An 18,381-nucleotide genomic window follows, 5' to 3' on the forward strand; every position below is an offset into this window, starting at 1 on the left:
AGTTTTCGCTGATGTACCCTGCAAAATTGAGGATCACACACCAGTCATCCACAAATACATATTCTTCAGTAGAAGACGCGCAGAAGTTTATACAACAACTGGATTCCAATCGCTGATGATTTGCAGCTGAGTGTGGATGGCGCAGCCATAACTAATTGTTAACAGGCAGGAGCCACAGTGAGGTTTGGCCCGGCATTTGTGACTTTGAACTTTGGTTAAGTATAAGTATACAGAACATTTTGATTTGTTTGAAGTTAAGTGTCTCAACATGAGCAAGGTGTTATAAAGAAACTGATGTTAAGAAAGGCTGATCAACCTCTTATAAAGGTTTTATATGCCATGCAAGATGGTTGTAAAGTGGCATGAATGATAAAATAAGCATAAGTGGGGATGCTTTTGGAGCAGCGAAGATGTAATATAGGGGGAAATGGTTTGTATGAGGGGAGGCGAGAACAGATAAATAATAGGGGAATAAAAAAGGGGTATTCATAATACTTAAGGGTTGACTTTGGCGGAAAGCCTTGATTTGGGATGGGGGAGAGGCGTCAAAAGTGACTTGATCTCGAGGGAGGGATCTTCGGGGAAGAAAGGGGATTTGGTAAGATGGGAATGGGGGGACTGGGGGGTTACAGGGAGGGAAAGCTGATAGATGGGCATTAGTTAACAGGAAATGGGCTATAATACAGTGGTTATGCAAGCAATTTGCTGTGTGTGTTTGGAACAGATGTACTGGATTATATAGGGGGTGTCAGAGGCTGGGCTGGCTCCCCTTAGTCACTGTACTAAGCAATTGGTGGACTGTAAGTACAAAATATAGGCAAAATGATTAAGATAGTCACTTGGAATGTGGGGGGCATCCACTCCCCCATAAAAAGATCCAAAATATTACATTATTTACAGCGCATTAAAGCTGACATGGAGGGGCATAATCGACCAGAAACGCCTATCTCCATGGGCGTTTATCTCCGAGAACGGGTCCGTGAAGGGGCGGAGTGAACCGTATTTTCAAAACAAATAGACGCCCATGTGTTATTCGCCAAGGTGTGAGCTGGGCGTTTTTGCTTTTCAGCGATAATGGAAAATGAAATCGCCCAGCTCAAAAACGAATAAATCCAAGGCATTTGTTCGTGGGAGGGGCCAGGATTCATAGTGCACTGGTCCCCCTCACATGCCAGGACACCAACCGGGCACCCTAGGGGGCACTTTTACAAAAACAAAAAAAAAGGTAAAAGAGCTCCCAGGTGCATAGCACCCTTCCCTTGGGTGTTGAGCCCCCCCAATCCCCCTCAAAACCTACTGCCCACAAGTCTACACCATTACTATAGCCCTAAGAGGTGAAGGGGGGCACCTACATGTGGGTACAGTGAGTTTGGGGGGGTTGGACGACTAAGCATTAAGCAGCACAATTGTAACAGGTAGGGGGGGGGATGGGCCTGGGTCCACCTGCCTGACGTCCACTGCACCCCCTAACAACTGCTCCAGGGACCTGCATACTGCTGCTTGGGAGGAGGACATTTGAGGGTGAAAGTAAAAAGTTGTGAAACATCATTTTTTTGTGGTGGGAGGGGGTTAGTGACCACTGGGGGAGTCAGGGGAGGTCATCCCCGACTCCCTCTGGGGGTCATCTGGTCATTTAGGGCACTTTTTGGGGCCTTATTTGTGAAAAAACAGGGTCCAGGAAAAGTGCCCTAAATTCTAGCTACAAACGTATCCATTATCGGCGAAAGGCGCCCATCTCTGTTCGGGTGATAACCACGCCCCAGTTCCGCCTTCACCACGCCTCCGACATGCCCCCGTCAACTTTGTCCGCATCCGCGACGGAGTGCAGTTGAAAGCGTCCAAAGTTCGGCTTTCGATTATACCGCTTTATTTGTTTTTGTGAGAAAAACGCCCATCTCCCGATTTAGGTCGGAACTTGGGCGTTTTTCTCGTTCGATTATAAGCAGGATAGTATTTTTACAAGAAACGCATTTGTTGGAGAGTGAACATGCTAAGCTGGCGAGGTGGTGGGTGGGGGAATGTGTGGCATCAGTGGCAGTGGGTCATAAAGGCGGAGTGGCAATTCTAATCCGCAAGGGGGTGGCATTGCAACTTAACAATATTATGAAAGACCCTGAAGGACGTTTCATTTTCTGCAAAGCGATAGTAGCTAGACAACAGGTGCTTTTAGGAAGTATATATGCTCCTAATCAACTTGATATCAAATTTTACAAAAAACTAGTAACAATTTTAACTAAAATAGAATCTATCCCTTTGGTGCTTGGGGGAGATTTTAATATGACCTGGGATTCTCAGCTGGACAGATCCAATCCACCGCTGGGACATGGGCCAAAGAATGGGAGGGGCTTGCCGGACTTTTGCTCACTACTTGATCTTATAGACGTGTGGAGGGTCTTGCACCCCTTAGACAAGGAATATACACACCAAGAGCGCATGGCACTCACTCCAGGATCGATTATTTGTTGATCTCGCGTGAGATGTTTTCGGACATTGGAGGGGCAGAAATTGGCCCTTGCGTGATCTCAGACCACGCAGCAGTCTGGATGACGTGGAATCTGGGGAGAAAGGAGGGGGCGGAGAGGGGTTGGTCCTTCCCTAGCTACTTTTACAAAGATGGGAATTTTAGGGAATTTCTTGCGAAAAAGTGGGGGGAATACTCACTTAATAACAGAGACGACTGACAACGCAACATTATTCTGGGAAGCTGCAAAAGCTGTACTCCGCGGGGACATTATAAGCTATGTTAGCCACAATAACAAAGCCAGGGACAGGGAAATTTTACGCTTAGAGAAACAGTTGCTGGTTCTCCGGAAGCAATTGGGGAGAAGGCCTTCCGACAAGGTCAGACAAGACATGATTGCCGTTCAGACATCTTTGAACTCCTTGTTACATGACAGGGCAGTTAAATCACAAGCTTACTATAAATTTCATCTATACAAACATGGAAATAAAGGAGGCAGGATGTTGGCAAGGTTAATTGCTGCCAAGAGCACTTCTAGACATATCTTAACGGTTAGAGATGAAAGGGGGAAATTACTTCACACAGATAAAGAGATAGGAGATGTTTTCCAGAGATTCTTTCAGCAACTATATGGCTCGGGAGAAGAGAGTGGCCTTAGTGGTGAACTCTACTTGGGAAATATCTCAATCCCTAACATCCAACCAATAGAACAAAAGTTCTTGAACACTCCTATAAGCGATGATGAAGTGTGCTGGGCAATAGGAAGTAGTAAACTGGGTAAAGCCCCGGGTCCAGAGGGCCTGAGAGCAGAGTTTTATAAATTACTGGGGGATCACATAGTGCCAACAGTAGCCAGGGCTTTTAATGCTTGGGTGGAACATGGACAATTACCGGAACATCTTAATTTGGCCCAGATAATAGTATTGCCCAAACCAAAAAGAGATCACACATTGGTATCGTCTTATAGGCCCATCTCGCTTCTCAACCAAGAAGTAAAATTATTTGCAAAAATACTTGCGAATAGGTTGAGACGCGTTCTCCCAGGTATTATTCACGCAGCGCAGGTAGGGTTTGTTCAGGGGAGGTCAGTAGCTCGGAACCTTAGGTGCATCTTAGCATCCTTGGAACGTCTGGAGGCTACTCGCGAACCATCTATCATGATTAGTTTCGACGCCAAAAAGGCGTTTGATCGGGTGGAATGGCCTTTTTTGTTCTCTGCTTTGAATAAATACGGGTTCCAGGGGTGGTTTGTGAGGGCGGTGGCGGCCCTGTATGAGTCACCTCGAGCCAAGCTGTGGGTGAATGGAATGTATTCACCATCATTTGATATTAAACGGGGGACTCGGCAGGGTTGCCCGCTCTCACCCCTCCTTTTTGCACTATATATGGACCCTTTGATCCGAGATATAAATATGTGCTCTACAATTAGAGGGGTGAGGTTTGGAGAACAGGAATTTAAAGTGGCGGCCTTCGCCGATGACTTATTGGTGATGCTTACAAATCCCCGGGAGTCCCTAGGTGATCTCTTAGAAGTTTTTTCAGAATTTGGGGCATATTCTGGGTTCAAATTAAATTATGACAAGTTGGAAGCGATGGCTATCACAGCAGAAACCCGAAGATCCTGGCAGGGACAATTCCCACTGAGATGGGTGGAAAACTCATTCTGTTATTTGGGTATTTTTTTAGTACCACGGACAAAAGCAATATATAAAACAAATGTCCAGTGGCTGTTAGATAAAACAAAGCAGCAATTGGACGCTTGGAGAACTTTGACACTTCCACTGTCAGGCCGACTGTGCTTAATCCGCATGGTAATTCTCCCCAGATGGCTATATGTTATGCAAACCTTACCTCTATGGTTATTACAGAAAGACATAAGAATGTTGTATCGTTTAGTGATGAGGTTTTGTTGGGCATATAAGAAAGCAAAAATTCTTATGTCATTGCTATTTGGGGGGGGGGGGGGGGGGGGGGCAAGGGGGAATGGGTTTACCCAACATTAAATATTACAATATTGCCTTTAATTTGAGACAAGTGCGTGATTGGATCTGTTCCTCTGATTATCATACCCCTTTGGAGATAGAAAAGGTGCTGGTTAAACCCTATCAATTGATCTCATTACTGCACGGAAATAATTCATATTTGCCACGGTGGATGGGTAGATCAATCCTTCTGGGCCCAATACGAGATGCGTGGAGATTCTTGGGTAAACACATGGGAGGTGACGCACAGGTGTCAGAACTTTTAATGATTAAGGGGAACCTAATGTTTGGTCCAGGACAGGAGAACAAAGTGTTTGAACGATGGGAGGATCAGGGCCTCAGCAATTTAGGGGCAGTGATAGATCAGGAAGGAGAACCTAGACCTTTAGATCAATTGATCCCTCGTGAATCCATTTGCTGGGGTGATAATTTTGCCTATTGCCAGCTGAAGCACTATGTTCGCACTCTAGACAAAGAGGCACTCAAATTCAATCTAGGAGAGAAAATCCAGAATTTATTTGCAGAGACCTCAGAAGAGGCTCCTTCCATTTCCAATTTACAGAAGAAAATTTGGTCCTTTGTACCTGGAAAGGAGCTGGCCCAGCTTCGGCGACGGTGGGAAGTAGATATAGGGAGTGATCTTACTTCTTGGGACATAGCAGCTCACCTTAAGAACATTCCTCAACTAATTAGTGGGGCAGGATACCGAGAATGTGCATATAGAGTTGTTAATAGAGCATACTTTTCACAGGTGCAGTTATTCCGAGCAGGGAGAATTGACACACCCACTTTTTTGAAGTGCAAATCAGCTGACAATTCTTTATGTCATGGGTTTTGGGGATGTCCAGTTATACGATGTTTTTGGAGACGGGTGGTGGCATACCTCTCACTTTTGATGTCGTGTCAAGTACAAGGGACACCTATGCAGGTGATGCTTGATTGCCTCGACTCATTCAGGGGGCATAAAGCCAGAGAAGCGTTGTTGTGCCGCAAGCTATGTCTGATTGCTAGACATTGTATACTGCAAAAATGGGCTTCAAAGGACACACCAGAATTCTGGCACTGGCGCAATCAAATATATCAAGTAATAACATGGGAAGCGCAAGAAGCCAGAGGTTCATATAAACGTAAGGCCCGTTTTCTCAAGCTCTGGGGTCCCTACCTACCTAAACTAACACAGCAGGGAAGAAGTTTAATTCTTAATAAACTATGAATGCGGTTACCAACTGTTATAATGCTCAAGTTACATACATAGAGGTAAAGGGAGGGTCAGGGAGGGGGGATATTGGGGACAAAGGGGTTTAAAATGAGGATGGGTTTTGGATGATATGTGTTGCACAAGCTGAAGTAGTGGAAATATGTTATCAATGTTAAATGTATCTCTGCAATATTATTCTTTTGTAATTTCATTCTCAATAAAAATTGTTGAATATTTTTAAAAAAATGGTGGGAGGCAAAAAGCTGCATTTGTCCAAACAAAGCAAATGAGATTAAATTAAATAAGTGAAGGAAGGAAACTCTAAGTAAAAATAGCACTCAGGACTGGTTCCCTGACGTAGGCAGTAAATAAGTGAATATAGTATTATTTAACATGCATTGTAGAAGCTTGATGTGAACACATCCTACTACTACTACTACTACTACTACTTAACATTTCTAGAGCGCTTACTAGGGTTACGCAGCGCTGTACAATTTAACAAAGAGAGACAGTCCCTGCTCAAAGAGCTTACAATCTAATAGACAAGTGAACGGTCGGTCCGATAGGGGCAGTCAAATTGGGGCAGTCTGGATTCACTGAATGGTAAGGGTTAGGTGCCGAATGCAGCATTGAAGAGGTGGGCTTTAAACAAAGACTTGAAGACGGGCAGGGAGGGGGCTTGGCGTAAGGGCTCATGAAGGTTGTTCCAAGCATAAGGTGAGGCGATGCAGAATGAGCGGAGCCTAGAGTTGGTGGTGGGGCCTACTATATTCTGCCTGCTTTCTCACCTTAAGATCATCAGATATGATCACTCTCAAGTCTCATTTTTCATCTGTACTCACAAGTACTTTGCTTTCTATACTGTATCGCACCCTTGGGTTTTACAACTCAAATGCATGACAGCATCTTTTTTTAGCATTAAATCTTTTCTGATAAATTCTAGACCATTCTTCCAGGTTTGCTAGATCCCTCCTCACATTATCCACCCCATCCAGAATGTTTACCCTACTTCAGATTTCATTGCCATTTAGGATAAAGTGGTGTGGTTAGTCCACTTTTAAAAGTAATAAATAGAAATAAAAAAAAAACAAAGAAAATAAGATGATATAAGTACATAAGTAATGCCACACTGGGAAAAGACCAAGGGTCCATCGAGCCCAGCATCCTGTCCATGACAGCGGCCAATCCAGGCCAAGGGCACCTGGCAAGCTTCCCAAACGTACAAACATTCTATACATATTATTCCCGGAATTGTGGATTTTTCCCAAGTCCATTTAGTAGCGGTTTATGGACTTGTCCTTTAGGAAACCGTCTAACCCCCTTTTAAACTCTGCCAAGCTAACCGCCTTCACCATGTTGTCCGGCAACAAATTCCAGAGTTTAATTACGCGTTGGGTGAAGAAACGTTTTTTCCGATTTGTTTTAAATTTACTACATGTAGTTTCATTGCATTCCCCCTAGTGTTAGTATTTTTGGAAAGCGTGAGCAGACGCTTCACATCCACCTGTTCCACTCCACTCATTATTTTATATACCTCTATCATGTCTCCCCTCAGCCGTCTCTTCTCCAAGCTGAAAAGCCCTAGCCTCCTTAGTCTTTCTTCATAGGGAAGTCGTCCCATCCCCGCTATCATTTTAGTCACCCTTCGCTGCACCTTTTCCAATTCCACTATATCTTTCTTGAGATGCAGCGACCAGAATTGAACACAATACTCAAGGTGCGGTCGCACCATGGAGCGATATAACGGCATTATAACATCCTCACACCTGTTTTCCATACCTTTCCTAATAATACCCAACATTCTATTCGCTTTCCGAGCCGCAGCAGCACACTGAGCAGAAAGTTTCAGTGTATTATCGACGACGACACCCAGATCCCTTTCTTGGTCTGTAACTCCTAACGTGGAACCTTGCATGACGTAGCTATAATTCGGGTTCTTTTTTCCCACATGCATCACCTTGCACTTGCTCACATTAAACGTCATCTGCTGTTTAGCCGCCCAGTCTCCCAGTCTCGTAAGGTCCTTCTGTAATTTTTCACACTCCTGTCGCGAGTTAACGACTTTGAATAACTTTGTGTCATCAGCAAATTTAATTACCTCGCTAGTTACTCCCATCTCTAAATCATTTGTAAATATATTAAAAAGCAGCGGTCCTAGCACAGACCCCTGAGGAACCCCACTAACTACCCTTCTCCATTGTGAATACTGCCCATTTAACCCCACTCTCTGTTTCCTATCCTTCAACCAGTTTTTAATCCACAATAGGACTTTTCCTCCTAACCCATATATTTGTCATTGGACTAACAATACATTTTTTGGTTTGCTTTCAAAGGCAATACCTTCTTTAGATCAGAAATGTGCAAATGAATATGTTAGTGAAACATAAAAGCATTCCAATCACAGTCTCATAGGGAAAAATAGTTGGGGGGGGGGGTAAGAAATGGGGAGAAATGGATAGGTGATCAGAGGGTGACAAAGCAATATAATTTTATGGTTTTCAATGTGATAGAAAACCTAGATCTTTGCTAAGTCTTGTCTGGTGGGAGTGAAAATATTTCATTTTAACTTCAAAGGTTTTATGTTCCTAGATTATTTTAAAATTTCCTTTTAGTATTCCCACCATAGTTATCGATGCAATGCTCTAGTCTTGCAAAATACTGTCCTAAAGAAGTGTCACCCTGGTTGCACTGTGGTGTTTTATGTGGTGCTTCTGTAAATTGATTCGTCTTAAGCATCTGGCCTGTGTCTCTGGCATAGCAGCCATCTTCACATTTTTCACATCGAATGATATATACTACATTTGAAAATGAGCATGTGTAGGATTCCCTTATGCTGAATGTTTATTCCCAGGTGAGTGACTGTGGTGTCCTGTGATATGTGCTAGCACAGTTTGAGGCTTGGTATATTGTAGGGACATGTGCCATTCTATTCTTTTTCAGTTTCTATTGGATATTTGCTTTTCACTAGTTTTTGCTTCAGATTGGATGGTTGTTAGAAAGTCAGCATTTTTCTTTTAGTAATTCATCCTCCTGGAGTAGTAGCTGTAGATCATATGATTCTTCTTAGTCTGGATTGCATGTCACTACAAGAGGCACCCTGTCTGGGTTTTCTTTACTTTATAATGGAATAGGTTTTCCCTGGTTGTTTTTTAAGGGATGAGGCAATTTTCTTGGAGATTATTTTACAGGTGTAGTCTTTTTGTTTGAAGGATTCAGTCAGGATTTTGAGGTGTTTATTTCTGTCTCTTGGGTCAGAGCAGATAAGATGGTATCATTTGGCTTGGCTGTGTGTAATGGACTTTTTTGTATGTGAAGGATGGGAACTAGAATTGTAAAGGCTACATTTGTCAGTTGGTTTCTTGTATATATCCGTTGTTGATAGAAACTGTGGTGTCTAGAAAGTTGACTTTTTCCATGGAGTGGTCAATTTTGAATTGATTGAAATATGTTCTTTTAATGCATACTATCTTTGAACCAAATTCAGCAAAAGGGATCTTACGCATGCTCATCTTCAAATGTAATATATATCATTCAGTGCAAAAAATGTGAAGATGGCTACTGTGTCAGAGAGACAGGCCAGATGCTTAAGACAAGAATCAATTTACACAGATAACACATAAAACATCATGATGCTAACTAGGGCGACATTTCTGTAGGACAACATTTTGTGAGACTAGAGCACTGTATCAATGACTTTATGGTGAGAATACTGAAATGAAATTTTAAAACGATCCAGGAACATAAAATCATGGAAGTTAAAATGATGAAATATTTTGGAATTCATCAGATAGGACTTACAGATCTGAGTTTCCTATCACATTATAAACCATAAAATTGTAATGCTTTGTCTACCTCTGATTACCTATCCATTTCTCTCTTTCTCACCCTGCTCACCATCTGCCTCTACCTTTCCCTTTAAGACAGTCATTGAATGCTTTTATGGTTTCACTAGGGAGCCCTTTTACTAAAGGGTTGCCGCATGGCAAACCAGAACTACCACTGGCCCAACACAGGTGCTGGCGGTAGTTTCACCCCTAGTGCGTGTCATTTCTGGCACTAACGGAAATATTTCTGCAGGGGGTTACCTGGCGGTAATTAGGCAGCATCGTACACTGCCCGGTTAGCGTGGGAGCCCCTACCACTACCTCAGTGGGTAGCTGTAAGGGCTTCCCCCAAAATGGCCACATGGCAAGTGTGAACTTACCACAAGGCCATTTCATTCTTTGGCCTTTTTACCCACTACAGTAAAAGGGTCCACCAGCGCAGGGCTCCTTTTAACATAGCTTAGTAAAAAAGCTCCTTATATATTCTGATATTTACTATCATTTGCTCACTTCTGATCTAAGGAAGAAGGTATTGCCTTTGAAAGCTAATCAAAAATGTATTGTTTATCCCATAGAGCAGTTTTTGTTGTTTTATTTCTATTTATTAATTTGGAATTATATATAAAGCAGCCTACAGAGAACTGGACCAAGAACCTATCCCTGTACACACTTTTTCTCAGAGTGAATTCCATTTTCCACTACTTTGTTTCGACTTCCACTCAGCCAGTTTCTAACCCAGACAGTGGCATAGCAAGGTTGGGACGGTGGGGGTGGTCCGCCCTGGGTGTCAATGGGTGGGTGGGGTGCTCCGCTGGCGAGTCCCTACCAGCTCCGTCCACCCCCCCCCCCCGACACAGTCCCCACCTCCGTACCAGCTCCATCCACCCGGCACTGTGCAGCGTGGCGCCTCGCATCTGCAGCGCTGCTGTAAAAGAAGAAAACGCCTCATTGTCAGCCCTTCCCGCACTGTGTCCCGCTCTCTGATGTAACTTCCTATTTCCTCGAGGGCGGGACACAGTGGTGGAAGGGCCGACGACGAGGCAATTTTCTTCTTTTACAGCAGCGCTGCAGATGCGAGGCGCCACGCTGCACAGTGCCGGGTGGATGGAGCTGGTAGGCAGGTGGGGACTGTGTCGGGGGGGGGGTGCTGTGGGGGGTGTGCCGACGCCAGGGGGGGTGTGCTGTGTTGCCCTGCACCCGGGGGGAGTGCGCAGCAGCGATCCGCCCCGGGTGTCAGCCAACCACGGAACGCCACTGAACCCAGACAGCCACTTTAGAGCCTATACAGAGGGCACTCAGTTTATTTATCCAAAGCTCAATTTTTTAAAGGGTTTCTAAAACTGCTAAGTACATGAGTGTGCCCATTTGAATGTATAATTCAGATATGAATGACCTCCATAGTGACTAATGAGCATGCTGTCCCTTCTCTTTATGCTAGTACATTATTATGATGTGGAGTATTATTACCTATAGATATACAGTAGGTCAAACATAATTATTTGGAGTCAAAGTTAATTGTACATTTTTCTTTTTTTAGGTCAGTTTCTGGGTTGTACGAGAAATTTTAACAGCACAGACCTTGAAGATAAGGGCAGAAATACTGAGCCATTTTGTGAAGATCGCTAAGGTGAGCACTTCTTTAATGGACATTAACAACACCTGAGTACTGTATACAGAATAATATATTTATAACTCATTTGAAATTATATAAACCATCTGGAATTGGATTGCTGACTACATATGAACTTTATTCAATTTTAATCTCAAAATGAAGACTAATCATATTGAACAATAATCATTATTTCTTTTGCTTTCTCATGGTTAATATGCATCATCAAGTCCATTTGTTTTGGAATAAGTATCAGAATGTGTTAAAGATGGAAATCAAAAAGAGTAACAGAGATGCTGGTTACATTGTAACAAAAACAGAAAAGAATGATGGAATGATGATTGGTTTGCAACAAGATTTCTGAAAAGGAGGGTGAAAGAAATAAACAGCATACAGATAAAATAAGCTTTGGATATGTGTAAGTCAAACAAGAAGGCACAGAGCAAATTTGGCAAAAATCTCTTTGCAAATCATGATCTGTGCAAGAAAACCCCCCACTGAAACAGAGCAAAAGGCCAAAAACAGGAGAAAAGCCATTTGATCAGACCAAGAGAAAAACAGACTCTAATTAATATAAATATTATTGCAGTACTTCTAATCCAGTTCCATACCAACCAACTCAACAACATTTTGGCCAACACAGAAAATTGTAACTGGGAAACAAGACAGAATGGGAATAGAAAACAATGTTGCAAGGTCTTAAGGAAAGAATGCAAGGACCAAACTGGATTACTGCCCTAGAGAATGATAAATCAGTCGCAATGGAACACAAATGGAAAATAAGACAGATCTGACGCTTTATTCTATTTCTAACATTGATCTAGAGCCAACAACGTTCCAGGAAACAAACATGAAATAAATGAGGTGGAAATGTAGTATCCTGAAATTGATCTTGTCTAACCAGGATCCTTTGGGCTGCATATTCAAAATCACTTATCTGTATAGCAGCTGCCACTTTACGGATAAGAGCCCTAGGGCTTCATTTTGAAAGCACTTAGACTTACAAAGTTCCATAGGCTACCATCAGGCTTATTTTCGAAAGAGAAGGGCACCCATCTTTTGACACAAATCGGGAGATGGGCGTCCTTCTCCCAGGGTCGCCCAAATCGGCATAATCGAAAGCCGATTTTGGGCGTCCCCGACTGCTTTCCGTCGGGGGAATGACCAGAGTTCACGGGGGCGTGTCGGAAGCGTAGCGAAGGCGGGACTGGGGCGTGCCTAACACATGGATGTCCTCGACCGATAATGGAAAAAAGAAGGGTGTCCCTGACGAGCACTTGGACAACTTTATTTGGTCCATTTTTGTTACGAGCAAGCCTCAAAAAGGTGCTCGAACTGACCAGATGACCACTGGAGGGAATCGAGGATGACCTCTCCTTACACCCCCAGTCACCAACCCCCTCCCACCTTACAAAAACCCTTCAAATGTCATACCCAGCTCCATGACAGCAGTATGCAGGTCCCTGGAGCAGTTTTAGTGGGTGCAGTGCACTTCAGGCAGGCAGACCCAGGCCCACTTGTGCTGGTAAATGTGAGCCCTTCAAAACCCACCACAAATCCACTGTACCCACATCTAGGTGCCCCCTTCACCCCTTAGGGCTATGGTAGTGGTGTACAGTTGTGGGTAGTGGGTTTGGGGGGGGGGGGGTTGGGGGGCTTAGCACACAAGGTAAGGGAGCTATGTACCTGGGAGCAATTTATGAAGTCCACTGCAGTGCCCCCTAGGGTGCCCGGTTGGTGTCCTGGCATGTCAGGGGGACCAGTGCACTACGAATGCTGACTCCTCCCACGACCAAATGGCTTGCATTTGGTCGTTTCTGAGATGGGCGTCCTCGGTTTCCATTATCACCGAAAATCGGGGACAACCATCTCTAAGGACGACCATCTCTAAGGTCGATCTAAATTTCATGATTTGGGCGTCCCCGACCATATTATCGAAACAAAAGATGGATGCCCATCTTGTTTCAATAATACGGGTTTCCCCGCCCCTTCGCTGGGACGTCCTGCGAGGACGTCCTCAGGAAAACTTGGGCGCCCCTTTCATTTATGCCCCTCCACGTAACTTCGTAAGTCTATTTGCTTTGAAAATACACCTCCTAGTCCTCAATAAATATTCAGTAGCGCTGTCCGGATAGTGCCATTGAATATTCTGATAGGCTGAATCGGCACTATCCAGATAGGGTCGGAGTGGAGTATTGGTGTTTCATCTAATTCTACTGATGTTCGGTGATATTCATCTGCTGTCCACATAGCTGTACAGATAAATGTAGGCCTAACACAAACATAGCTGTACAGATAGCGGCTCAATATCACTAGTCTCCATAGAGCCAGCATAGTCACTATTCTGTACATATATTTAGCACCACTCGCTGCAGCAAGACTAATAGAAGGTTGTAAGTGATGTGATGACATCACACCCTTTTTTTCATAAACAATACAGAGCCAAATTTAAAACACTTATGTTTAACCCATGTTTACTATGTAAGCCGCACTGGACCTGCTATATGTGGGAAAGAGCGGGGTACAAATGTAATAAATAAATAAATAAATAACCTTCAAGGCCCTTAAAGGAAATGGCCCAGAGTACTTGAAGAACAGCATCTCCCTCTACACACCTTCAAGGTTACGTAGGTCCTCACAAGGAGTTTCCCTAACCACACCCTCTCCAGAGGAAATCACATGATGTGATACCCACAAGCGAGTTTTCTCCGGAGTAGCCCCCACTCTCTAGAATGCACTCTCTGAAATGATTCGCTTAACACAAGACTATCTCTGCTTCAGGAAGCAGGTGAAAGTTTGGCTCTTCAGCTAGGTCTTTAACGGAAGAAGTAAATGACACCGGCTGCATATGCTATAGCAGGACATGTTTATCCACTCCTACCCTAGCTAAGATAATGTTCAAAGCAACTTTCTGTAAACTAGTCCCTTATTTTCTTACTCTTGTTACTCAGTCTTATGCTATCTATATGTTCCATCTTTGCTTACACCCATGCTATTAAAATGTTTTATTGTGTATTGTGTCGACATTGTAATGTAGCATACTGTGGGACTAAAAAGTGGCATAAAATGGCCGCTGATTAACGGACTGCAGAAGCCGTTGGCTCCAGCTACCATCACGGAGTAAACCCATTTTTGGGCTGTGGTTTGGTCTGATTTTGTTCGTGCCGGCTTCCTTGAGTACCGCGGTGATCAGACTCTCTTCTTGATAACTTTGTTCCGGTCTGAGATCTCGGGGAGAGCGGCTGTCCGTCGTTGCTTCATCGCCGGCGTGTCTGTGAGCTAGCTGGGGGCCTGATTGCATTGACAGTGCAGTTGTAGGTGCCGGGGAGCGGGGTCCGGTTTGGTGCAATGCAGGGAGCCTGTTTGACTATTGATCCGCACTCCTCTGGTGCCCATATGCCCCGTTTTTTTCACCAGCCTTTTCAAGGGTCACTGGTGTCTCCCGCGCTGTGGGTCCTCTTTTGGTGCTCTGCCAGCGACGATTTTCGCTCTGCTCAGCCTCTGGGTCGGCATCTACGCTGCTTCTTCCTGGCATCTGTCACTACAAGTTAACACCTTCTCGGCTTTGCTGCTGGACCGGGGTGGTCGTCCTCGGCGATGTTGGTGGTCGTCCTCGGTGATGTTGGCTGCTGGTCATCTGCAGCTGCTTTGTGCTTGGAGAGTGCTACACGTTGAAGGGGCCCTGCTTCCTCTTGGATCGCCGATTCCAGTCGTTGGATACTGCCTGCATCCCTGTCCTTTTCGCAGGATCTGATTACCTGCCTTAATGTGTCTCAGCGAGTCAAGGCCTGATTCTGGACTCTTTACTCTTTACTTTCTCTTCTTTTTGCTTTATTTTCACTGCCTGCTTATTTGTTTAAATATTGTATTTATATTCCCTTCCCTTCTGCCCTCTCTACTGTCATTGTAATTGTTTTCATTAGTTCATTGTAAGCCGCTCTGGGGCTGCTTTACGTGGCAAAAAGCAGGGTATAAATGATCTAAATAAATAAATCTAAATAAATAAAGCAGCATGTGGACGTTTTTCTCACAAAAACATCCAAATCAGTATTTTTGAAACCTATTTTGCAGACATTTTCTATGCTGTTCATCTGCAGTGTGTCCAAATCTCAAGGGGGTGTGTTGGGTGCATGTTAAGGGTGGGATTTGGGCTTTCCTAAGACTTAGATGTTTTTCAGCCATAATGGAACAAAACAAAACTAAAACTAAGATGTATTGAGCTAGACCTTTTTTTATAATGAGTAAGGCACAAAAAGGTGCCCTAAATGACCAGATGACCACTGGAGGAAATCAGGCATGACCCTGCCCCCAGTAACCCCCTAGTGATCACTGACCCTCCTCCCACCCCCTAAAAATGTGAATAAAAATATGACTTACCAGTCTCTATGACAGCCTTAGCTGTTATAGCCAGATCTATTAGAGCAGCATGCAGGTCCCTGGAGGAGAGTGTAGTGGTCCGTGCAGTGCACTTTGGAGTGGGGGACTCCAGGTCCCAATCTCCCTCTACCTGTCATACTTGTGGTGGAAACTGTGACCCCTCCCAAAGTCACCAAACCTTACTGTATCCACATATAGATGCCCCCTTCACCCATAAGGGCTATTGTAGTGATGTTCAGTGGGAGCAGTAGGTTCGGGTAGATTTTGGAGGACTTAGGGTACAAGATAAGACCGCAAAGGTGAAATGTGTGCCTGGGAGCATTTTTATGAAGTGCACAGAAGCGCCCTCTAGGGTGCCCCATTGCTCTTCTGTTATGTCTGGGGGACCAGTCTGCTAAACATGCTGGCTCCTCCTACATCCCAATGGCTTGATTTTCTACGTTTTACACTTATTTGGGTTTTTTTCAAAAATGGACCCAAAACATTCAAAGCACAAACCCTTGTTCGAAATGGTATTTTCAAAAAAAAAGATAGATTTTTTTTTTTTAATGACCTTCTTTCCTGTTCGGATTTTGGGTGTTTTGTACAAAATGTCCAAATTCGGACTTAGACGTCATATCGAAAATGCCCCTTTATTCCATACTTTGTATTGTGTGACTGCTATAATTGTTTATTGCTTATGTTTGACTTATTCTTGCTGTACATCGCCTTGAGTGAATTCCTTCCAAAAGGCAGTAAATAAATCCTAATAAGTAAATAATAAAATAAATAAATAAATAAATAGCAGCAGTGAATATACAGCATAGATTTAAATACCACAGCTAGTGTTTAAAAAATCATGGTTAACACAGAGTTTGAATATTGACCTATTTGTTTTCTGATGGATACTGTACAAAGTACTCATGGACTTTGCATTTAGGGGTTTATTTATTGGAACCGTTATTCACTGCACTTTTGGAGTGCTGCTTATTTGGATCCACTCTTTATTGGTTTATAGTGCCCAACTATCCCTACTATTCTAGCAACAGTGCTTGGCCTGGAATTACAGACTTTGCTTCTTTCTGGAACCTTAACTCTTGGCACAAATTCTCACCCTTGTGTGACAGCAGGGATTGCCTAACAAGTAGGCCTAGGAATCACTTTCCATACTGATTCCTGAAGCCTACGTGCTTTTTCTTTGTTGCTTGTTTTCTTTTGCTGCTTTGAGTTCTTCTCCTTGGCTTGGTTGGCAGGCAATGCATGCCACTAAGGGCTATGAATGTTACTTCTGGCATTTTCCTATGCTTGGTTGGCCTGAGGAGCACAAATCGAGATCAGGTGGAGCCCAGGATTCTTACTTAACCATGTCAGTCAGATCATGGGTATTGATGATGCAGCCTTTTGAAGGACACAGTTGCTGGGTTCAGAAATCATTCTTCAGAGTGTATTCTTGCAAATGTTCTACGCAGACTTGTTGTGCAGTTAGGACAAATGTTGCAGAGAGAGGCATCTCATCTTTCAATACCATGTCTTGTCTATTCTCATGCCTTATTTCTGCAACCTTAATATCTCACATTTTTGAGAAGTTAACTAAAAACTAATTCTTTCAGCCTCAATTTTGACTAAGCCAGCAATAAAGCGGTACCGTTAGGTTCTATAAAACAAATATATAATGAACATTAAATTACTATGGCAGGGTAACAACTGGACAAATTATTTGAGGCACATTTAATATCACAAAGAGTTATGGAAGAAACATTAAATATCAGTTTGCCAACTGTACTTGACTCATATACTCTAGCCAGAGGAAAGGATGCTGGTTGATTGTTATTCCAGAGCCCAGGATGATGGAGAGGAGAATGGAAAAAACATCTGGACCACCCAATTTCATCCATATTCTGTATCATGCTTAACCACCAGCAGAAATTGCATCCAGTAGTGCTGCCTGTCTTTGCCAAACACCTCCATGAGGCAAGTAGAAATATTTCACTTGCCATTCTTTGTGCTTTCATGTAGCTGGAGGGCCTCTGTCACCTGAATGTCACAGAGTCACTGATCATGATCTGTTCCTGTTTAATGCCAGGTTCTTCAGGAAGAACCATGCAACAAGGCACTTACATGAAAATTTTGCCTTTAATTATTCATAATCTGCCCCTCCACAGCGAGAAATATAGTTCAGGGCTCTTTAACCAGCAGGGTAACTCCAGACAAATAAATAAATATTTAAACAAAGGAAGACATAAACTCTTTGTCTCAACCAAACATCGTCTTTGCTGACTTTTGCCAGCCTTGGCAGCAAATTATTTAGTCGGTTTGCTAGGGTTATTCCCTTTTTGGAGTAACAGTTCCAAGCTCACCCAATCCCTTCTAACAGGCTTCTTCTTCTCAGTCAACCCTCTGCCTTTCTGGTAGCTGCTTCCCATGTAACTTCCTGCTGGAAGAAAGACTCTGCTCTTTCTAAATACATCAAATTAATGTTGCATTCCTCTTTTGTGAGTTTCTCTTCCCTGACTAGCTGTACGTTGACTTCCTTGAATCACACTTCCCATCAGACTCCTGTTTTATGTTCATCCTGGAATTACACTTCTCTTAAACCTTTCTATTCCGTTAAGTGGCCTTCTCTGTTGAACTGTATCCATTCGATTTTCTCCTGTCTCCAGATTGTTTCTGATAATGAGGTATCCAATTTGTCACACTGAGATAGCATATATATTACATGAAGTGTCCAAATCACCAAACTTTAAAACTCTTATATTTATTTCAAGTCAAAACCTCTTCATGGATAGTGAAATACATTATTTCTCAACTAACAAGGAATGTCCATGGTGTTCGTTAATTTTAGGATAATTTTGTAACAAGCCACCCAATTTGTGCAGCCAGTATGGGAGTAATTCTGTAAAGCAGAAGCTAGGAATGGGCCATCGTTTGCAAGAACATGGGAAAGTTAATAA

The 18,381-nt window shown here is 43.4% G+C and overlaps 1 protein-coding gene across 3 annotated transcripts in view; it reads left to right on the forward strand.

The window, feature by feature from the left end:
• RALGPS1 (Ral GEF with PH domain and SH3 binding motif 1) overlaps positions 1–18,381 on the forward strand; it is a 777,507-nt gene that overhangs the window by 274,923 nt on the left and 484,203 nt on the right. For all 3 annotated transcript variants that reach the window (XM_030207496.1, XM_030207498.1, XM_030207497.1), the window contains exon 7: positions 11,003–11,092. In XM_030207496.1, coding sequence (XP_030063356.1) covers positions 11,003–11,092 — 90 coding nt within the window. The remainder of the gene's footprint in view (positions 1–11,002; positions 11,093–18,381) is intronic.

Source organism: Microcaecilia unicolor, chromosome 6, assembly GCF_901765095.1.
Source record: "Microcaecilia unicolor chromosome 6, aMicUni1.1, whole genome shotgun sequence".
NCBI lineage: Eukaryota > Metazoa > Chordata > Amphibia > Gymnophiona > Siphonopidae > Microcaecilia > Microcaecilia unicolor.